Genomic DNA, 23,522 nt, shown 5'->3' with positions numbered 1-23,522 from the left:
GGGAGGGAGAGAAAGCAGGAGAGGGAGACTATTAAGTTAGCTAGCATTATAACATTGCATTCCAAGAGTTTTTTTAGATGGAATATTTTCTGGGATTATGACAATCCTTTTATTCTCTCAATTATAGTTTAGCTTTGAATTATGAGTTCTTAGAGATAAAATTTTGTGCCTTTTCTTTGAAAATAAGATTATAAAGAAGAAAAAGCTTCTTCAGGCTGTCTTAGTCAAATTTGAAGGGATTGGCAATAATCCCACGGTTGGTCCCTAGAACAAGTAGGCCATAAGAACCTCAGTTTGTTCCTTGTGGCAGTGGCACAGTTCTGTACTGTAGACTTATGGGAACTGCCCTACCACTGAGAGTCCTGGTTCACTATGGAATAGGAATGACCGAGCACTCACCAGCCTTTTGTGCTAATAATACATGCTTATATTTCCAGAAAGTTTGTGTTTATTGGAGAATTTTATTGAAAAGTTCTGCTCTTAGAGACCTAGTAATGTGTCTTCAGCTGTGCTAAAGTCTCCCAAGGCTTTTCCTAGCACACTACATACGTTGTTCTTCATTACTGAGAATGGAGAGCTAGCTGGTTGCCCAGCCTTAAGGTTGCACTCCTACAATTTAAGAGAAATAAAAATGTTTCACAGAGTACAGATTCATCGTTCAGAAGTTGAACTAAGTGCTGACATTTTCCTGATATGTTATTATACAAATAAAGTATTAGTTATTGTCTTTTTTGTTTGTGAACACTGGAAATCCTGTGATCATCCAGCATTTGTCACTTGAGTTCTGTTTTCATGTAGATTGTGCCGAAGGGTTTGTGTGGGGTTTTCTGTATCATCTCTATTGTGGTTTTAGCACAGGAACATTCTGCAGCTTTTATTGACTTAGTGAAACTCTGCTCTTTGGCATTCCAGTATCAGGTTGGCCAGCTTTACTCTGTTGCAGAAGCGAGTAAGAATGAAACTGGTGGTGGAGAAGGAATTGAAGTCCTGAAGAACGAGCCCTATGAAAACGACGGCGAGAAGGGACAGTACACACACAAAATCTACCACCTGAAGAGGCAAGTGGGCTCCACCTGTAGCCTGCAGCGTCTGTCTGTCCAGCAGCCTCCTTAGCAGTAGGCCCATGAGCTGTAGCAGTCCGTGATCATGTGTTATGCTTTAACTTGTTGTTGTGCCCCTTTGTTTTTATACTAAATTATGAAAGTGATACATTTGCCTGTAACAAAAGTTCTAGGGAAGACTATAAACCTTCATCCTCAGTCTGGAGAGGATGGTTAGCAGTCAGTCGCATCGACTGCTCTTGCAGAGTGCCCAGGTTTGGTTCCCAGCACCCACATGGGTCTCATTTTCTCTCAGTGGGATCTTGCACCATGGTTACCAGGAACTTCTCACCTCCATGAGTACCAGACACGCATGAAGTATGTACACACATACATACTTGAAACTTTAAGGGTTATTCTTCCAGATCCTAGCTCATCCATGGTTTTATTTGACATCTATAGGAGTCTTTTTTTTTTTTTTAAATATCTCTGTGGGAGCCTCCGGTATTGTGCTCCAGATGAAGGGCCCCTCTGAGATAGGGCCCATATTCACCTGGAGCTCACCAGTTACCTTACCAGTTACAGTAGACTGACTGGCACTGGGATGGTGGGTACAGGTCACTGAGCCCAGCACTTAGCTGTGGTTTTGGGGATTGAACAAAAGGGTCTCATGCTCACAAGACAAGAACTTTATCAGTTGAGTAAAGCCCCCCGTCCATCTGTGTGTGTGTGTGTGTGTGTGTGTGTGTGTGTGTATGTGTGTGACAAGTGTATATGTATATACACAACTCTTAACTCAAGTCCCTGCAGTGTAGATGAGTCTAGATGATTAAGCTGAAATCTTACCATCACTTTCTCTTTTAAGGCCATATTTCCATTTATGTGTGTGTGTATGTTGCACGTCACCAGTGTGGAGTTCCCTGTGGAGGCCAGAAGAGGGTTATAGGCTGCAGTGGTCCTTTCTGTGTGTGCTCTGGGAACTGACCTCTGTCAAAGTGCTCTCAGCCACTGAGTCGTTTTTGCAGCCTCTTTTTTTTTTTTTTCACTAAAAGTTTTGATTTACCCATTACTTGAGTTCTACAAACAGCTAGAAGGTCCTTACTGAAAGCAGTGGGCTCTTTCTGGGAGTGCTAAATAAGCCAAAGGATTTGATGTAGGAAATTCTGTATTGGTCTATGATGTCCTTTATAGATTAGTATTCCAAGTGAGAAAACACTAGCTTGTTCCATTGCAGTGACAAAACTCCATGACCAAAACCAACATGGTGAGGAAGGAGTTCATTTGGCTTACAAGTCACAGCCCATCCTTAGGCAAGCCCTAGCATGAACCTGGAGGCAGCAACTGAGGCAGAGACCATGGAGGCAGGCTGTTCCCATTCCTGCTCAGCCTGCTTTCCTGTACCGTTCAAGGCCACCTGCCCAGGCTAATACCTACCCTGATGGGCTGGGCTACCTTCCTTCTCAGTCATTAATCAAGAAGATATCCTAAGCCAGGGGGGCAGTGGTGGCGCACGCCTTTAATCCCAGCACTTGGGAGGCAGAGGCAGGAGGATTTCCGAGTTCGAGGCCAGCCTGGTCTACAGAGTGAGTTGTAGGACAGCCCTGGCTACACAGAGAAATCCTGTCTCAAAAAACCAAAAAGGGGGGGGGGAGGAGGAGGGAGAGAGAGAGGAAAAAAAAGAAGGTATCCTTAACAAACTTGCCTGCAGGCAGTCTGGTGAGACATTTTCTCAGAAGATCTTTCCAGCTGACTAGCTTGTATCAGGTCGAAAGAAAACCAACCTTTAAAGATATGTAATGTCTCTTTAAAAAAATGTGTAACATCCTTTATTTGAAACCTAAAGGTTCAGATATTAGAAAAACAGCATCTTATATAGAAAAGGTCTATTACTGGGTCATTAGGTATTCATACTGTGTTCCATGTTTTTAAAACCTAATAAGAAGCCTTGAAAGTCATTAAAATATTAGAAATGTTGATCACTTCCTGCTGAGATGTAGGTGATTTCATTATTATGGGAAAGAAGAGTATTAAGTGCCATTTTTGAAACATCTGATTTAGATAACCCTCCAGCCATTAATGATGACTCTTAGTCGAAGAGAGCTATAAATATGGTCACTGCAAGTGACACTATTGATTAACAGCTTCTTTGGACATGAGATTAGAACGTTCAGACTTGTAGTGCAGGGTCTCTCTGCTCCATAGCACCGTGTCTCTGTACTGTCCCATCGACAGTTTGTAAGTTTCACACAGGAAGACGGAGATACCCCTTGCTGTGGTCAGAAAATGACAGCGACTTGGATACTCTGACCTTTAGTTTCTCTTGGTCAGAATGTGAAGTCCAAGGCCTAAGGAGCCCAGTTGAGAACCCAGTAATCCCCTGAGGAGGAGCAGAAGGTGACAAAGGGGATGGTGAAGGCTGCTTGACTCTTGTGCCCATTCTTACCAGGCCCTTCAACCCCTGTCCATAGATGGTAGCAATGAACAGAAATATGCAGAGGCGTGAAAGGAGAAAGGGAGAGGGCAGCAGTCTGTGGGACAGGCTCTCAGATTCATTAGTGTCACATTGACTGCTGCTTAGCCGTCAAATAGTTACCTTACAGAAGGACACAGGTCACCTAGCAGCCGCTACGGCCGTCAGAGTCCGCTTCTTCCAGGGCACTATGTGAGCATTCTAGACGGTGCCCACTGTCCCTCGAGCATTTTCAACTCACACCTAAGGAAGCTGAACTTGCAAGGGCTGCATTTAATTATGTAAGCCAAGTCACCAAGTCAGTGTGTCCCCACTTAACATCAGTAAAATTGTAGGTTTGATTAAGACCACCAACACCTTATTTTACCAAATTTGTGAAATTCTGGGTTTCACTTGACCCAGAATAGCTAAGTCCAGACCCCTTGGCTTCCTGCTTACAGCCATTTGCGTATGAAGAGCACCTACTTGTGGTACTTGTCACTGATAATTAAGGATGTTAGAATTCCCTTATGAATTTTATGGACTTTGCTTATTATTGGAGAAATGCTGTTCATATCTTCTGTTTTGGTTTGATTTGGTTTGGTGTTCTGGTCAGTCTCCACGTAGCTCAGGCTCATGCTTGTGCTCCTCCTTCCTCATCCTCCTTGAGTATGGGAACTGTCAGCTCTACTGCCAGTCTCACCTTTCTTTACTGTATAGAACTTCTGTGTGTTAGGGCCCTGTCAGAGCTGATATGCAGAACTATTCCCATTCTGTAGCCTGAGTTTTTATTTTTTTAAACAGTGCCCTCTGAAGCCAGAAAAGTTTATTGTTTTATGAAGTTCCAGTTCACTGGTTTGTGCTTCTCCCAAGTCACTGGTACACTCCACCCTTCACCATTAGGTCTGTACATTTGGCGTTGATTTTGCCACCATCTGCCCACTCCCCCACTTCTGTTTAATTTTCCACACAGAGCCAGAGTTATCTTAAAACTTGACCCAGGTTGTGTTGTTCTTCTCAAAGCTTTCAGTTGCCTCCCACATGACAAAGGATGAACTTCACACTCCAGACTGTAGGCAAGCAGTCTGCCTCGTCTGCCTGCCCACTGCACACTAGCCAGCCTAGGCAGCTGTGTCTGTCTTACTCTCCCTGCAGTTAGCCGTGAGGGAACTGTGCCGAGGCTCCGGCCTCACTGACCTGTGCTCAGTCTCTTCTGCAGCACCTCCACCCTTGCCCTGTGCTTCCCTGCAAGACAGGTCTTGGTTTTTGTCTTCTGTTGTCTCTGCTTCCTCTCCTGGAAGAGCAAGCTGTGCTGGGATTGTCCCTGTTTGTTGTTTCCAAGCCCCCAGCACGGCAGTCAGAGTCAATGAGCCATGTGAGTCTGTTTTATTCCTCCTCTTCTCCTGAGACATTGCCTTCCCTAGGCTGGAGAGCTGCTCAGTGGTTAAGAGCACAGGCTGCTCTTGCACAGGACCTGGGTTCAGTTCCCAGCTCCCATGTCAGGGAGCTCAGGGTACCTGTAACTTCAGCTCCGGCTTCAGTTGCCCTGGCTGGGAACAAATGGGTGATGACCGTCGTTCCATTATGATTAGATCTCCTACAACCTCCTTTCAATGTAGTAGAATAAAACTCTCCAGTTGACTGTGATCCCTAGGTTGAATATTCTGAATGTGTGGGACAGGGCAGGCTTTCTGAAAGAAGCTTCCTGCTTTAGAGTTTCATGCTATGAGAGTGCTGGTCTTAATCAGATCTGCACTAGGTACCTTGATGTGAGGCCTGCTAAGAACATCAGGAGTCACCATCTTGTGAATGCTTAGTGGAGGAGACGGCAGGAATGTCTCCTGTGTGCACTTTGTAGGCCTAGCTCCTTTTCATAAATCTGTTTACTAGTCATTCATTTTTCTCGGGCTTCCTAAACTTATAAAGTGATTTTTCAGTAGTCAAAATGATTTGTAAGAGATAGAAGAAAAATGATATCCATGCAGCCAATTGCCTTGCTGAGAGTGTGGAAGAAGATCCACTAATGAAGACCTCTCTTCCAAAAAGCTGAATTTGAATTATATTTTGTTTATTCCGTGTGCATATTTCCCCAGATTTCAGTCATTACTAGACACATGAAGACAGATACTAGTGAATGTTCTTATGCTAGGTGCAAAAAGGATAATAAGTTTGGAGCATCTGGCTCAAAGATGAGAATTTTATTAACTTGAGTTTTTAAAAAAGGAACACAAGTGGTAGAGTCAGCCTTGGAAATCTGATAGGCAACAGTTGAAATAAGGATACAGAAATATTAAAAGTGGGCCTGGGGTGATGACTCAGTGGGTCATAGCACTTGTTGAGCAAGAATGAGGATCTAAGTTCAAATCCCCAGAGCCCAGATAAAGACTGAATGTGGCTGTGCACACCTGTAACCTCAGATGGGAGGATTACAGGGGCTTGCTGGCATCCAGTACAGCTCTGGTTTTGGTGACAATAAGGAGGTTGAGAGTCATAGGACAGGACAGTTTGCATCCTCTGGCCTTGAGTGTGCACACTGAGGAGTCAGCAGGTCTGATACTGGTTTATAGGTATTAGGTTTTTCCACTGTTTGGCCATATAGGATAAACTCTGTCTGATGTAATCTTCAGTGGGTTTTGTCGGCCCTGTTTTCTAAGTTGACTGCCTAAACTATTGGCAAGTGTTTGCCGTACTCTTGGAGCTGGAATCCTGTAGTTTGTTCTAATTACACAAAATATAAGGGACTGTTGGTTTTAGTTCTTAGCTGTGTGAAACTTGTACTGGATGTTCTCTGTCTGTCTCTCTCTCTCTGTCTGTCTCTCTCTCTCTCTCTCTCTCTCTCTCTCTCTGTGTGTGTGTGTGTGTGTGTGTGTGTGTGTGTATTGTATATGTAGGTGAACTTGCCCACGCAGGCAGGCTCATGCACTCGTGAGTATGCATTTGTTGAGGCCTCAAGGCAGCAGTGAGGTATGTGAGCATGTGCCTGGATGCCATGGGCAGGTTAGAGGACAACTTGTGGGAACTGATCCTTAAGGGTCAGACACAGGTTGTCAGGCTTAGTGACATATGCCTTTATCCACTGAGATACCTTCCCAGCCTCTACCCTGTTTTCAAAGGCAGGGACCTGGAGCTTCCCCTTTAGGTTATGCTAGCTGAAAGAATAAACACTCAGGGGACTGGAGAGATGATTAACTGGTCTTCCAGAGGTCCTGAGTTCAATTCCCAGCAACCACATGGTGGCTCATAACCATCTGTAATGGGATCTGGTGCCCTGCACTCAGGTATACATGCAAATAAAGCACTCATATACATAAAAATTAAATAATTTTTTAAGAAAGTAAGCAGTCAGAATTGGTCATCATTCATTGCCAGTTTTGAAGAATGTAAAGGCACATGAAAAATGCTTTGTCTCTCCTAGGATTGCTACTTGCTCTGCTACTCAGAACATCTTCCCCTGTGATGTAATTTGTCTGAATAGTGAAACTCCCAAGCCGTGTCCCTATGTCATGTCCTCTGGACCTGACTTTTGGGGGCTCCTTACCTTGTTGAGCCTCCTGCATTGAGCTAAGGGCTAGCTCCTGCCTCACTCTTAGTGCAGTCAGAAGTCCTTCCTGGCTCCCAAGTTTCCTTAACTTTGTTCTCTGTCTTATTGAATAAGTGAGTTTGACATTTGCTGTGACATAGAAAGAGTGTATAAAGTGCTTGGAGTCGGGGGTAGGTTGCAGCTTTGACGTACATGATTTAACATCTTAATTACTAGATAACTCAGATGGTGAAACAGGCCCTGCCTTTTGAGGTTCCTGCCTTGTGCCCAGTGTTGGCAGGTTGGGAGTTGAATTTAGTCTGTGACAGTGTATCCTGGGGCTGCCCCCTTACAGTCGTCTCTGTTCATACCATGCACAGCTCACTTGTAGTTCTGTGGAAACTGCCAGTGCCAGTCTTCTGACTTGTCGGTAACTGGCTGAGAGGAGATGCAGTTGCCTTTGGGGTTGTTGGTGGTGGATAGGAGTTTTCACAAGTTGTCTTTTTTTTTTTTCCAGTCTTTTTTAGCCTTTTTCCTCTGATCACATTTGAGGTGGCTAGTGACAGCCATTTCTCAAACTTACAGAATTAAAATTCTTGTGGGTTTTCAAGGCAAGGTTTCTCTGTGTAGCCCTGGCTATCCTGGAACTCATTCTATAGACCAGGCTGGCCTTGAACTCAAAAGATCTACCTGCCTCTGCCTCCCAAGTGGCAGGATTAAAAGTGTGAGTCACCTTTACCCCCTACCTGGCTTTTAGTTTTTCTCTCTTTCCTTCCTTCCCTCCCTTCTTCCCTCCCTCCCTTCCCCCTTCTTCCCTTCTTCCCTTCCTTTCTTTTCTTTAAAATAGCATTTGGCTAGCCTAGAACTCATTTTGTAAACCTGGCTAGCCTCGAGCTTACAGATTCTGCCTCCTTATGCTGGAATTAAAAGGTGTGCATCACCATGTCCAGCTCCCCCCTCCCTTTTTTTCCTTCTGTGAGACAGGATTCACTCTAACCCCAGGCTCGGGAGATCCTCCTTTCTCAGCCTCCTGAGAGCTGAGGAGGCAGGCCTGAGCCCCACCCTTGCTCTCCTGTAGAATCTTATGGTGTGGGCTATGCTTTATCTTTCCTACTCATTCGTACAGTTCTTGAGGCCTGCTGTGTCCACTGCATCGTGTGACTGTTTAGACACAGCCCTGTATTCATGGCTTCCTTCTGTTAGGTGAACCTCGACTGTGTGAATACAGTGGTGTGCCGTGTGTGGACTCGGTAACTTTAGAGTGAAGACCAGCTTCATCCTAAAGGTCAGATTTGCCTGCTGACCTCACATGGTGGTGAAGCTTAGTGGTACTGTGTTTGTCTACCATATATAAAGCCATCCTCGGGACCACCAGAACATAAAACACACAAAAGAATGGACAGTAACCCCTTATGTAGCTAAATCTTCTTAGCCATGTTTTAAACATTAACTTGCCACATGCTTGCTTTGTGATTGAAATGAACTGTCAGTGCCATCTAGCCCGTCAGGTTTGGAATGTGATGACATCTTTGATAGCATCAGAAATGATGGTGTAGTTGAAAAGGTATCTGGTATCTTTCTCCTCACAGCAAAGTTCCTGCATTTGTGAGGATGATTGCTCCCGAGGGCTCCTTGGTGTTTCATGAGAAGGCCTGGAATGCTTACCCCTACTGCAGAACAAGTAAGCTGGTCCCCGCAGCATTGCACCCTGCTGCCCTTACGATGAGGAGAGGGACTCTTAAGTGCTCCAGTCTAAAAGGTTTAGACCAAACAAAGCCTTCTCTGGGTTCTCAGACAGTCACTGCTTGGGTGACAGCCAAGGAGCCCCAGATTTTTCCTACCCAGACCTGTGTGTATTCCTAGGTTCACTCCCAGATGACAGCCGTATGGAAGTCCTGCTAACTGCCGGCTTTGGGGTGGACAAGTAAATAGGGAAATCATAGAGGTCACGTGTGCTCAGGGTGCCTTTTGGTGTGCTCCAGTGGCCCCCTGGGAGGGGTGCTGCAGATTTGTTTGCCAAACAATCTCATAAGTGATGTCAGACTTTTGTGATATTCTTAAAGTAAGGTAGATTGTTATTCTTCATACTGTCTTTGTACTCTGTAACCTAAATTGAGGATCTCTTGGTGTCACTTGTGTAGAGACCATTTTGAAGACATAAGCTACTAAATGTTACATGTTTGGGATAGCTTAGTCCACCTGACGTAAGGTACTGGGACGGGCTGTCTTGACTCCTTCTAACTGAAGTTTTTCCTGTTTCGGTGCCGCCTCTCCTCTCTGCCTCAGTTGTAACGGTGAGTAGCACACACTCTTCCTTTAACTCTGTTTTTGCATTTTAATGATTCCCAACCTCTGCTGGCCTCTTGCTTAAGCTCCCGTTGCTTATGGCCTCTCCCGTGTCCTCCCCGCCATTCCTGCCTCAGGTGTTTCTGGGCTCCCACCTCCCAGGTTTGCTTCACATTGCTTTCTGGTTTTTATTTTGCTTTTGCTACTTACTCTAAATGCCAGAACAGCTCAGCAAACCTTATGGATTGTTTTTTTTGCCTCTGTCCTGCATGACAAGTGGGAGTGTTTGAAATATATAAAAGCATCATGTGCTATACCCAGCAAGTTTTTAAAAATCAGGAGCATGGGCTGCTCTTCCAGAGGACCCAGGTTTGGTTCCTAGAGTCACATGGTGGCCCACAACCATCCATAAATCAAGTTCCAGGGAATCTAATACCCTCATCTGCCTTCCACAGGTACAGCACACAAGTGCCCACATACATGGATGTAGGGAAAACACACACACACACAGACATGCGCATACCCACACACACGAAATCTAAAATTGACATGGGGAACAGGGGCTAATGACTCTGGATTTGGAAAGAGATCCACACTGGGGTGCTGTGCTAGGGAGATTTCTACAGAACTGTGAAGGGTGGGTCACATTCTTGTGTTTTCTGCAGAATGAATATATGAAAGATGACTTCTTCATCAAAATCGAAACATGGCATAAACCTGACTTGGGAACAATAGAAAATGTAAGTTTCCACTCTTCACTCCAAAGGCTGGAGCATGGCTGCTTCGTGGAATGCTTAGTCAATGTGTGTGAGGCCCCGGCACCATCAGGATGGTCCCAGCTCTGCACTTGAGTGATTAAGACTGTGAGAGTGAGAGTAAATGGAAAAACCACCACTCTCCCAGTGCTATGGTGACCCTGGATTAGATGATCACTGGGCCACACAGCTGTTCGGGCATGGAGTGAGGCAAGCAAGTCAGAAACAAACAGGCTTCCCTCTGTCCGTCCCTGCCTTGATGCTGAGTGGACTCTTTTGAGATTGCTGTTTTTATCAGCTTCTCTCTTGTTTGGAGCAGGGAGAAGGCTGCAGTCCGTTCTTACCCGGTGGTTTTAGATTGTTTTCTGTGTGCTCACCAGAGCAGTTGTATAAATACCAGAACTGATTGCTCTAATGTTTTCTGCCACTTCACTTGTGGGCCAGGGTTAATGTCAGGGAAATGACCAGAGGGCAGGAATGAGAAGGTGCTTGGTTTTACAAAGAGCGTTGACAAGCTCCTGACTACATTACGATAAGGTGGCACACATTCAGACCTGAGCTCCAAGAACACCTGCCAAGACTCTGGAAAGTAACTGTGGAGGCTTCCTTAGGAGCTGGGGGAGGCATGTGTCAAACCTTGGTGCCCTTAACCCGTGGTCTCAAAATGTGTCTGTAGACCTGGAGCACCAGCATCTAGAAGCCATTAGAATGTATGTGCTCAGGCTGCCCACCTTGGTACACGCCCACATTGAGGGTTGCTGCTCTCCTAGAGAAGTGTGGGTGAGTGAAGGGCTAAATTCTAGTTAGAGCTGCTCTGCCTCTGCTGGTTCATCACTGACGCCCATTCTCGGAACTGCAGCTTGAGTTTGTGTGCTTGTCAGCTGATCTGTTTCATAGAAATTCTCTAAAATCATAACTGAGTGCTCTGATGTTTACTGCTGCTTCACTTCTGGGGCCAGGGTTGATGTCAGGGAAATGACCAGAGGTCTAAGTGAAGGCTTGTGCAATGGTTATATCTTATGTGTGACTTGCCCTGCCATTCCCAGCTTTCAGATGGGCTTATCTATTGCTTTAAAACAGTTTACAGGGTTTGAGAAATTACCGAGTAAGAAGTATCAAGAAGTTAACACTAAAAACAAACAAGCTGTAGAATAGACAGATCCTTCTCTTGGACCACCCAGCTAAATCATTCTTTTTAAAAGATCTTTAAAAGTATTTTCTTTGGGGAGGGGGTACCCATGAGTGCAGGTGCCAGAGGAGGTCGGAGCCTTCCATGTTTGCTGCAGCTGGAGCTCTAGGCAGTCGTGGCCTGACCAACCTGATGCTGGGTACTGAACTCAGACGCTCTGCTAGAGCAGTTGGTGTTCCTAACCACAGAGCAATCTCTCCAGCCCCTAATGCAGCTTTTGAAGTCTGGTTGTCATGTTTCCTTTGCTAGCATAGGACTTAAGGTTTGCAAGCTTATATTGTTTGCAATAAACAGCGAAGATACATTTTATTACATGAATGACCTATTAGTATTGCTGTAAAATAGCCCTGACATAGGTTTCATGTTTACATCCACCCCTCACTAGGGAAGCTATAGAAAGAGTACAAGCTGTCCAGATGTCAAGACTGTCAACTGTGCTTACCGAAATAGTGATTTCATCCCCAGTCGTAAGGGATGGATGTAGAGTATAGTGCTTTCCTGATGAAGAACACATAAAGTTTTCTGTTTCTCACAGGTTCACGGTTTAGATCCGAACACATGGAAAACTGTTGAGATTGTCCACATAGACATTGCAGATCGAAGCCAAGTTGAGCCAACAGTGAGTACTCCTTGACGGCATCTTGATGTGGCCCTGTCATAGCTCACAGTGCTTCTCTGTCTTCTGTGGTCTGCATTTCTGCTCTGAAATGATCCTGGAGTTCAGGTCAGCCCTGGGCTACAGAGACCCTGGAGGGAGAGCGTGGTTCTCTTCTGGGTTGTAGGGGGGCCCTTTAAGAAAGGGGGGAATACCTGCATCTGTTGGAGAGTGTTGGCTCAAGAAGTATCTCTAAAAGTGTTCTGTTTTCTGCTTGGAGTCACACAGATCCTTTCTACTTCCCATGTATGAATAAGTAAACATCTTTTTCACATAAGTTTCGTGAGCTCAGTTAAGGCTAGCCTGTTAGAATGCTTGTTGTATCATTCTTTAGCCAGCTAGCAAGCTCTGTTGACTCTTTTGCTTCTTAAATTTTGTGCGTGCATTTGTGTGTGCATGGGTAAAGAGATTGCCACAGCACACATGGAGGTCAGAGGACAACTTTCAGGAGTCGGTTCTCTCCTTCCACCTTCACATGGTTTGTTACAGGGTCAGACTCAGGTTTGGGGAGCAAGGATGTTTATCCACTGAGCCATCTCTGTGGCTCTGCTCTAACTCTTACTAAATGTAAATACTTGTACCAGACTTTGAATGACTTAACTCCCTCCTCCCTCAGGACTGTGAGACGATCCCCATGCCAGGTTAAGATGCCCGTTTTTGTTTTGATTTGCAGAGGTTGGTAAACATGAATAGTATGCAGGCACTGTATTGATCTGCAGTGCCGCTGTGGGCATTTATAGATAGGATGGCTGAGGGTCGTCTTCTGCTCTGCTGGTACCTCCCTGGTTTGCTTTGTTCACAGACTGGGTACTCAGTGGCCCCTACCATTTCTGTTTTTAGGACATAGTCTCTGAGTTTGAACAGTGTTGTCAGCTAACAGAACAGAAATAACTCAAATACAGTGTCTGCTTTTTACTGTGAAATTTAAAGGAAAATCTTCTAAAACAGGTCTCTGAACACTACTCTTTTAGGGCCCCTCCCTGCTTAGAAGTTTCAGCGTTGTCCTGGGGAGGTGGTGTAGTGAGTGTGCTCCCAGGGACAGACTTTGACACAAAGGTGACTTCTGTTTTCTGCACATACATAAATAAATGGATGGATGGGTGGATGGATGGATGGATGTGTGGGCACTGAGTACTGGGCATTAGCCTGGATTTTTAAAAATCGTACTGTGGTTTCAAGTTGCTTCAATTTCATTGATGTTTCCACCTTTGAAAAATTTGTAGGGGAGGCTATTTTAATCTGTTCAAGTCGGGACTATCCAAATGGTTTGCTCCTTTTGTTGGGGTTGTCTTTAGCCATGGTTTACTGTGTGTGAAAGAACAGTGAGCGGAAGAGAAGTGACGAGCTTGAGACAGGCAGTTGGTCAGCGGGTTGGCTGGGTGCCTAGCATAGCTGTTCACAGACACGGTGGACCAGTGTGGCACGCCAGGACCAGGTGCTCCGGGAACAGCATCGACTGTTGACACACTGGTACTTGAAGTGATGTGTTGTCCAAACACAATAGAATGGTGACGTCAACCACACCTGGGCCTTCATGCCGCCATAGAGTATGGGACATTGGTGACTATGCAGAGAGCATGAAGAATTTTTGTTCTTGTCCCCAGATAAAAGTAGATAGTGTCTGAGGGTGTGGCCAGAGTAGCCCTCTACTCCACTACCTTGCAGGTGAGAAGGCCCTGCATCTGCAAAGGCTGCACAGGTGGTTCTGTGAGGGTGCTGTTTAGACTGGGTGGATAATGCAAAGACTGGACTGGACCTGGGCATTGTGATTGGTGGGAATGGGTTGTGCCTAGAAAACAGGTTTTAGATTCAGATTCTGGGGCTCTGCCATCTGCTGGCTCTTTGGTCTTAGGCAAGGTTATGTGACCTCCCTGTGCCTTTTTTATCTGCTGCAAAAGGAGGCCAACTCTCACACAGCACTAAATGTAGGCACCTTGTAGCAGCCAGGTTAGTATGTGCAGGCCTGGCTGTCATTGCCAGCTACACTGTGCTGCCGTCTGTGTCAGTGTCAGCAGACACTGTGAGTGCTCACCTGAGGTGTTTGATTTTTTTTTTAAAGTGTGTGTGTGTATATGTATGTGTTTGTACACAGAGATTTGTTTATGTATGTGTGCTTGTGTACATGTATTCACACATGTGCATGTGTGCCTAGGAAGGCCAGAAGGCTGTGTCAGATCCTCTGGATCTAGACAGTTATGATCTACTTGGTGTGGGAAACTCTGGTTTTCTGCAAGAGAAGTCTCCCCAGCCTGTTTCTGTGGTTTTGCTTTCTTTCCAGGGTTCATAACTCCTGTTCGTAAATTTACACTTCAGATACAGGTAGATGCAAACTTAAAGAATATTGAATTTACCTTACCTTTTTATTGTGATAAAGTACACACAGCATTAAGCTGAGCATTTGAATCCTCTAAGTGTGTACAGTGCAGTGGTGGCATATAGTGTATTCACAGTTGTGCAACCATCACTGTTTAGTTGTGGTGTATTTTTGTTACCCCTGAGGACAGCCAGCCAGCCTTTATTTCCCACTGCTTCTTAACCCCAGTCTTTTGCGACCACTGGGATTTGCCTGTTAGGTATTTCCCAAACACCACATACCCTGCTGTGTCTTGGTGCTGTTTAGACTGTGTGCTTTCAGGTTTTATTTGTATGGTAGCATCTGTTAGTACTAACCTTGTTTGGACATGACAATATCACATTGAGGGATATGCACATTTTGGTCAAGTTCCCATCACTGTCGGGCATTTGGCTGCTTTGACTTTGGTGTCACAGTGGGTTTTTGGTCTGTGTGCTGTCCTTGTCCTGATAATGAAAGTGTAACTGATAGTGTGTAGGAACATTAAAAGAACCCAGCTTACTGGAGAGCTGCTGCTCTTACAGAGGAGCTGGGTTTAGTTCTCAGCAGCCACGCCCGGTGGCTCACAGATGTCTGACTCCAGTTGCAGGGATCTGATGCACTCTGGCCTCCCTGAGGACCTGGTGTGTACACACACACACACACACACACACACACACACACCTGTAACTAAAACACGAAAGGGCAGCGTTGTCACAGCAGGCACCATGTCAGGGCACAGAGCACATATTGCCACCTCAGCCCTGTGGTAGCTTTCCAGGATCTGTGGTAATGCCTCAAGGTTTACAGTCTGGATGAGGCTAAACCAGCACCATGATCACCTCAGTAGTGGAGATTCACAGTGCTGTGCTGCAGGGGACAGAAGTTCACCAGCGACTCAGGCTAAGAAAGGAAAAGGTGAGTGGACTCTCTGGTTGAAGTGGCCCAGGCCTATGTATTTAGTACCCGTCTCCTGTCCTCACCACTGTCCTGTCTCAGTCCTGGCTTGTGTTGTCGATCTCTTCTACGTAGAACTTGGACTTGAGGGAAGAGTCCTGCTGTTAGTGTGGGACTCTTTAATGTAGGAATAGCTGCTTAGGCTGATGCACGATGCCTGTGGTGACTGCAGGAAAGAAGGGTAAAAAGCTCAGTGTCTCCCTCTGAGTGAAGTTCAACCTGTGCAAGCGAGTTTCTGCTGGAATAGACATTCATTTTTACCAGTCTCATCACAGCCGGATTTGTCAGGGCAAGGAAACATTCTCACACTTGACCTGTGGAAGATACATATGTAAAACTAATCTATCAGAATCACTACTGTGCATGCCCTTTGACCTAACAAAACTTCACTTTTAGTAATTGGCTGTGTGGTGTTGTGTGACAGGGTTTGAAACCCCAGATTGGAAACTGCAGGGTTAAGTGTTCACCAGTCAGGAGGTGGCTAGACTCACGGAGGCTCACGTGCTAGAGGCCATTCACTGGATGCAGGGAGGTGCTCTGCCCTAGTGGGGAGCCCTTCTTCAGACAGTGTGGGCTGGGGGCTGAGGAGGATGATAAGGAAGAACAGTCTGACACACTTCCCCTGTGACACTTAGTGTCTGAGAAGGGAAGGAGAGCGGGGTCTTGATGCATGCACATCTATAAGGTACCGCTGCTGCTGCCTCCCTGAAAACAAAAGCAGGGCAGGAAGAGTTGTGGTCCGGTAGACATGTGCAGTGCATTGGAGATGCCACTGTCTAAGGTTTCCACTACAGCCTTACACATGGAGTGGGGTGCCCCTCAGAGAGTAGATGATGTCAGCTCAGTGACTTCTCATCTTCCTCGCAGTGATTTCTTGTTAGAAGCAAGTCAGAAGGTCCCCGAGGCATAGTGTATGTATAAAGTGGGACTCGCTGGACAGACAAAGCTATCTTTAGAGTGCACATCATACCAGCCACCAGTTCTTAGTGCTGAAAACTTGCTTCTCTGGGGATGGAGTGGTGTTAGGATCATAAGCCAGTAAGATGGGTGTGAGATGGGAAGTGGGTTACTGCATGCATAGGTAGAGTCACTGCTGCCCCGCTTAGCCCTGCCACCCAAAACCAAGCCTCACTGTCTGCTTGTAGAGAAGCACCTTGGAGTCTAGGCCTGTGTTAGGACTCTTGAAGGGCAGTGTTCTCTGCCTTCATGGTTTTACAATAAAACTACCTTCATGGTCCCATGTACAGTGTACAGTTCCTGAGCACACACAGAGACCGAAAGGCATTAAGCGTCTTCTCTAACTCCTCACTCATTCTTTGAGACTGTGTCTGGGTCATAGTCTCACAGATTTTTATCGATAGCTCTAGACCCTGTCAGATCTGGTTACCTGTGTGAATTCTTGGTCTGAACAGTCAAGGTAGTAAGTAGTTGACTCTGTACCTTAAGTAAATGTATTGATGGTAGCTTGGAAAAAGGGAATTCGAGAGCCTTCTCAAGGCAGTGGAACCCTCCAAGTACATACTCCTCTAGAAGTTGTTGTGTGTCCCCAACCCCCATCTTAGCTCACTGAGTTTGTAATATATTTATGCTGAACTATGTAGGTTTTTACTTTACGTTGCATTAGCACGCTGGCTTCTTTTTTGCTGGCTTTCCCTTTCTTTCTCAGACACTGTTTTCAATTCTTCATGTACAGTTCCTGAGCACACACAGAGACCAAAAGGCATCAAGCGTCTTCTCTAACTCCTCACTCATTCTTTGAGGCTGGATCTCTCCCTGAACCCAGAGCATGGTTGTGTTTTTTTGTTTTTGTCTGTGTAAGCCTCGGAGGTTTTCCTCTTTCCAGCCCTCAATGCTGGGCTTACAGGGGATGTGAGACCACACTCAGGAAACTGGACTCGGTTTCCTGGGTGTGCTGCAAACACTTTAACTATAGAGCCGTGTCTTCAGCTTGGAACAAGCTTAGAGCAACACTTTACATGGTTGGGTTTATTTCTGTCCTGCTGTTCACTTTATAAGAAACAAAATAATTGCGTTAGTAATTTTGACAACATAGGTAGCTAGGACCAGTCAGAATCAGGGCAGATGTAAAATAGTTTTGAGTGGAAGAACCAAGAATTTAAAATGGAAACTTGAGTCTTTTCACTCCACCTGGTGGAAGTTCTCTGTCACTGCAGGTGGGTTTGATCCAACCATTTCACTTCAGGGTGACTTGTGCCTGCTTCAGGGCTCAGCCTCTGCTGGGCTGTTAGATGGCATGTGTTTCACTCTTACTGACTTGCTGTGTCTGCTTGTTCTTAGGCACTGTACTTCGCCATGTATTGAAGGGACTTATTTGACCCAGGGTGTATTGCATACTTGGCTGAATGCTTTGACATGTTTGTATATGAAGTGACATTGTCAGAATAACTCTATAAACAAAGATTTGTTGTAAAAAATCTGTCAGTGCGACTTAGGTTCACAGCACAGTTGCTATAGGAGCCATGTGCATGTAAACATGTCGGTTATTAGGGGCATTTTGTTGATGCCTTTTGGAAAATTTTTGAAAGACTTGGTTTAGATACATTATTGCTTAAAGAAATGGGTAGTGGGCAGTCTGATATTTCTGTATAAATATCTCCACTCAGTTTCATTGCCTCTTTAGATTGTATCCACTGTGGAAAACTGGCTTCCTATTTAAGAGGAAGGCAATGAAGTGGGGTGCCAGTGAGGGCTTGTACCTCTCAAAACCCTCTGAGGGACATAGGGTCCTTGCTGATGGAGTTGAGCAGGTACAGAACACATTGTGCTACCAAAAACGTCTTCCCCCAGTTCCTCTGTCCCAGCTTCTGCTCCATTTTCTCAGTCAGTTGGGGCAGCAGGGTGCTCATCTCCCATCAGCCTAGCAAGAGACACCATCCCGATGCCTGAGGGAGGGACTTTCTAGGGACGCTTTGCTGTTTTTGTTGTTGCTCCTGGTGTTTTCAAAGGCAGACATGAGGAGGCCAAGGGTCCAGGGTCACTGGTGCCTCGGAGTCTCACACGGGCGTAGCAGTGTAGGAAGACCCCATTTCAGAAAAACAAGCTAAAAGGAAGAAAGGGGAAAAGGCTCCCCGGAGCCTGGGTTTTCTTGTGCAGGCAGTAATGGACAGAGTGCTGCTGCAGCCTCTCCTGATCCCACACCGTGGAAGTGCATGATGCCTGCACTGCAGAGACTCCAGGCTGCTGTCCGAGTTCTGTTTTTGTTCATGTTAAAACTTGTCTTTTTAGATTGTAAAGAATGAGCATGTGCAGCGTAAAACATCCAAGTACAAGTTTAAAGGTTTCCCCTTCTAACGTTGTTGATACATAGCCACGGTAAATGTTTGGGCTTCTTTGACTGCTCTGATGAGATGCTCATGTGTAGCTTCAACTTGCTTCCAGAACGTACACAAACGCAGCCCTGCACATCTGCTTCTGCTTTGTCTGCTACGGTACTCCATTCGAATGTGGCCCTTTAATCAGGCCCAGCACTCTGTCTAAGTAGCTTTCCATGATTTGTATACAAAAGTCACTTCCCAGGAGAGGAAGGCTCGTGAGCTTGAAGTGTGCACACCACCAACATCAGAGACCTGCAGTTTTGGAAGTAATTTGAAAGAAATGAGCAGTTTTAAAAAAGAGAAATTGGAACCACATTTAAAGGTATTTATGTGAAACGAGAAAGAGTTTGTCAGCCTTTCTCATAGGTTAATACATGCTGTGTGACTTTATAACTTCCAGGATGGGTTTCTTTCTCTGTAGTAGAAATGACAAAATGGTAACTCAAAATTCTGAAATCTAAAGTTTTATTTATATCTAAAGACATTTTTACATCTTTACATCTAAAGATATTAAAAGAAGTTAGTAATAAGCTGTATTAGTGATTCTGAAGTATTAGACTGGAAAGATCTGATTTAAGAAGACAGTTGGCGGGCAGTGAAGTGGCTCTACAGAGAAGGGAGCTTCGGGTGACCTGAGTTCAGTCCCCGGGCTGCACATAGTGTGAGGAGAGGCAGCTCCTGCAAGTTGTCCTCTGGCTCCCCACCTGTGCTCTGGTATATAGGTGTCTACACTTTCACATACACATACATGGATGCACACATACACACACAAGAGCAGTTTATTAAAATATAAAAGTGTATCTCGATATGATGCACAGTATTTTCCCCCATCATAAAATACAGCAAGTACAAAGAGAATGCCGTTTCTCCTCAGGTTTCAGCATGACTGATTTTTTATTCATGGCCAAAGTATTTTTTTCAAATGAGACAACTTTGAAACCAAAAATGACACAGTTTCAGGAACATGATGATAGATCACTGAAGATGGTATTCCTCTACAGGAAGAGGCAGCTACTTCTGGGTCTCAGGGCCGAGTGCACACAGGGCCTTCACTCGGCGTCCTCGCTGGTTTGGACTCTTCACCCCACTTCCCTCCTTGAAGCCAGTGTGCTGTCTCCACATCACATTCATTCCAGATCTCCTTCCTCGTTCGTGTCTTTCCCCGTTTGCACATGGTCTCCCTGGGCAGGCCTGTATTGTGGGCTTGGAGTGCTCCTGTGCCCTGTGTCCTTGGTACCTGCTCCACTGCCTGGGCCAGGGTTGCCGATCCTGGACTCTGGACCACCATCTTTCCCGCTAGTCTCTTCCAGTAGAAAGACTTGTTGTGAGCAGCTTTCCCACATGGGGTCTAGCGACAGAGCAGGGGCTCCTTAGTGCCAGCTCCTTATTAGGAGGGCACCTCTCTCCACCCTGTTTTTGGGGAATCCCATGAAGCACAGACTGCCCAGCTTTCCCAGTCAGTGACTCTGCTCCTGTTCACTTGTGGGCCGGTGTTCTCACATCTGGGCAAGGGGAGAGGAGGAGGAGGAGAAGTCTCGGGTGGAGGTCAAGGCTCAGAATTCACTTAACCTTTCTGTGCTCTGTTAAGGTATTTTCTGAGCTGCCATTTCCCCAGTGTTGGCCAGTGAGGGTTCGGGGACAGGAGGCAGGAGCAAGACCCAAGGTACTCTGGGAACTTCACTTTCTAGAGTAGGTGCTCAATTGGTAAGTTGATTGAGAACACTATTAATTTACTTAGTGCAAAAGAGGACCTACCAGTTCATTTTCCCTGGTTCTCAGAAACATAAGGCCTCTGTTACTTCCTCGGTGCTATGAAATAGTAAGTCCCAGCTTACTTGGTATTTAATGAACAAAAGGGAATAAAAAGGAAAGGACATGGCTGCTTCTAGGTTTGGCAGAGGTGAAAGTTTATTATAGATATGTGGGATCACATGGCTAGAGGTTCACAGTGGATATGACTAGGCTGGGCTGGGCCCTGCAGGGAGAGGAGGAGGAGAAAGATCACACCCCGACGGCCTGAGGGATGCTGGAGAACCTGGAGGCCAGGTCTGCTTTGAGAGTTAAGTAGACACCTCAGCTGTTTGTCCCAGGTTTAAAGCTCAGGGTGCATGGGACTCTGCCTGTTTGGGCTTTTGTCTCCTTGCTGGTTAAGTGTTTCTTAGAGCCCAGAGCTGCTGTGTGTTGGTCTAGTGAATATTTCTCCACATAAAAGGATGGTTGTACCCATCAAAAAAGCACAAGTTTCTTAACCTGTCGATGGCTGATGGAGTAGATTGCATGCCTGTTGCTTGTGTGGCCAGCAGTGCAGCCTCCCTCTGCCCTCCATGGGGCTTCTCTGGCGATTGCTGTAGGCTGGGGCTGTTAAATGACTACATGACTGTAATGGAGTTGGCTGGCTTCATGTAAACTGCTCCTGAGGTGCGTACAGACAGCCTGGGACAGCCTCGCAGCCTTACGCCAGGAGATTGAAGTAGATTCTTGTTCTTTGTTTTGAGTCTGTTTTGTGGGGCTTTGAAGGAGATGGCGAGACAGGGTCTCAGGTAACCAGGTCGGCCTTGAACTCCTAACCCTGCTTCAGCTTTCTGAGTGGATAGGATTGTAGGCAGACACCACTATACCCAGGCTTGAAGTCATGTTCAAAGTTTGTGCGTTGGCCCATTTTCCACTGGCCTTTGGCTATGATCTTTGAGTCTCTTTGGGGAGGCAGAACAATGCACCCCCTTTTTAATTACTGTTTGTGTTGGGTTTTTGTGTGCCGTGTATAGGGGTAGGGTGTCATGACTGACCTGTGGAGGCTGGAGGCCACCCTTGTAGTCTGTTCTCCTTCCACCCTTCCGTGGGTTCCTGCGGTTGAGTCGAGGTTGGCAGGCTTTTATTTACCTGCTGAGCCCATAGGTGATTTTTCTGAAATTATGGAAATTACCCTTAGAAATTATATGCAGTGTGTTTTAAATGTTTTAAATGATAAGTTTACAAACTTTTACAGAAGGTATTTCGTTTTTAAACTTCCCCTTTTTTTGCCAACTTGGTGAAATGGCTGAATTCGTTAGTAAGGCTATGACTTAAAGGAGTATGCATTTTGGCCCTACTGTGTGCAGTGCTGGCTGGCCTGCACTATGGTGTTTTTGGAAAGGCTTGGACATTGATTTTGAGTTCTGCCAGGCCATGTCTGTATTCATTTGATGGATATTCTTGGTAACATGCTCTACTGCGCTGTCTAGAGACAGAGGGATATGTTTCCTAAACAGTCTGCATTAGGGGGTCTTCCCCCTCTTAAGAATTATATAGCATAGAATCTGGCTGGATTGATAGAAAATTAGTTTAAACCATGTGGGGTCATTATTATTTTTCAGGTTTTGAGCTGACGTTTTTTTCTAGTTTTGTTCACTCAAAGTTCCAGATTAACTGTGGTAGGTGATGCCTTGATGACTGGGATAAGCTGTTTGTGTGTACACACACACACACACACACACACACACACACACACACACACACGAGCTGGCAGGAGTTGGTTTTCTCTCAGCCATGTTGCTGTCAGGTCAGCAGGCTTGGTGTCTAGGAACCTCTACCTGCTGAGCCGTCTCCCCAGCCTGGCACTGGCCTCCTGGTGGGAAATCTGTGACTGACTGATCCATGAGTCCTTTAGTTGCTTCCTTCTCACAGGAGCAGACACTTAGTCCCTTTTGTTTGTAAGACGAACTGAGACATCTTTCCCTAAAAATGTACCTAATCGGTGGTGTGTGAGGAAGACCTTGAGAAGCTCAGCTCAGGCTGCACACACGAAGGAGGGAGGATTGTGACCCAGCGGCCACTGCAGTGACAGCTGCAGGGTGAAGTGGCTCCCCAAAGGGAGGGAGAAGGCAGCTTCAAGCCAGAGGTGGCCGGTCTGGCTGTGCTCAGGAAATGGACCCTTTCCGTTCTCATTTGACTGGTCTTGGCCTCACATGAAGCAAGCCCTTGGTGGATCTCTTTTGTAGGGAGTTGTAAAGGATTCTCCCCACCACCACCACCAACTTCAGAGATGGTATAAATAAATGTAAGCATGGCTACCACTAAAAATAAATGTGAAAGTGTTTTCCCACTTCAGTCTGCTGCCTTACATGGTTAAGTACGTCCATGGATTTAGAGAGGACTGGTGCCTTTGGAGGCATGGTGCGTAGCAGTGCCCTCTTGTGGGAAAATAACATACTGCTTGTTCCATGGGTATGGTTCTGTTGAAAATCAGTCTTTAAAAACATCTCCACAAAAAGTACTTTCTGACTGGACACCACTACCAACTTAAGTTTCTTCCAGATTTTAGAAGAAAAATAGTGGGAATGGTGGGTGAAGGGAGGCTTCTAAGAGCCAGAAATGTTTTTGAGCAGTTTCCTGTTAAAATCCGTTTTCAGAGATGTAATTTGTGTGTGTGTGTGTGTGTGTGTGTGTGTGTGTGTGTGTGTGTGTGTGTGTGTGTGTGAGAGAAGTCTTACTCTGGAGCCCTGGTTAGCCCAGAACCTGCTGTGTAGACCAGGCTGGCCCCTGACTCCCAGTCCTGGGATTGAAGATGTGACCAGGTGTGGCCATCTTGGTGTCAGTGTGACTTATGTAGAGGCTGTTCTCTAGCCTGAGCAGGAGTGAGTCCTCCAGCCCTGCTTTCAGATATAGTTTTGTAGACAGCAGCCCGAACCCTGCTCCTGTAGCATGAGTAATGTGGTCCAGCAGAGAACATACTTTCCCTTCCCCAGGGTTGCAGCAGAGAGCACTGCCGTGCTGTCTGGTTCAGTCCAGCAAGAACAACGCCTTGTTACTGTAAGGAAATGGCTTGGTAGTCCTGGGCTATCTTCGTGTCACACGGGGCCCTGGACTGAGGAGCTGCACAGTAGGTAGGGCACACCTGGATCCGGCAATGGGCAATCCCCATTTAGTTGATGGCATTTGCTGTAGTATGCTCTGTGATGTGTGTCAGCCAAAGGGGACACACACTGTTAAAGCACTGCTAACATGAATGCTCAGGGAACATCGCTG

The 23,522-nt window shown here is 46.0% G+C and overlaps 1 protein-coding gene across 4 annotated transcripts in view; it reads left to right on the top strand.

Moving 5' to 3' along the window:
* Pitpnb (phosphatidylinositol transfer protein beta) overlaps positions 1-23,522 on the top strand; it is a 51,637-nt gene that overhangs the window by 6,624 nt on the left and 21,491 nt on the right. For 3 of the 4 annotated variants that reach the window (XR_003712648.1, XM_028777375.1, XM_028777376.1), the window contains exons 3-7: positions 913-1,058; positions 8,599-8,690; positions 9,296-9,303; positions 9,961-10,035; positions 11,775-11,858. Coding sequence is in view for 3 of the 4 variants with exons in the window: in XM_028777375.1 (XP_028633208.1) it covers positions 913-1,058; positions 8,599-8,690; positions 9,296-9,303; positions 9,961-10,035; positions 11,775-11,858 (405 nt within the window). In the remaining variant the exon portion in view is untranslated. The remainder of the gene's footprint in view (positions 1-912; positions 1,059-8,598; positions 8,691-9,295; positions 9,304-9,960; positions 10,036-11,774; positions 11,859-23,522) is intronic. The other variant, XM_028777377.1, reaches the window with a different exon arrangement.

Source organism: Grammomys surdaster, unplaced genomic scaffold (assembly GCF_004785775.1).
Source record: "Grammomys surdaster isolate TR1022 unplaced genomic scaffold, NIH_TR_1.0 309, whole genome shotgun sequence".
Lineage (NCBI taxonomy): Eukaryota > Metazoa > Chordata > Mammalia > Rodentia > Muridae > Grammomys > Grammomys surdaster.
Note: the sequence above shows the minus strand (reverse complement) of the source record. Positions and strands in the feature narration are given on the sequence as shown.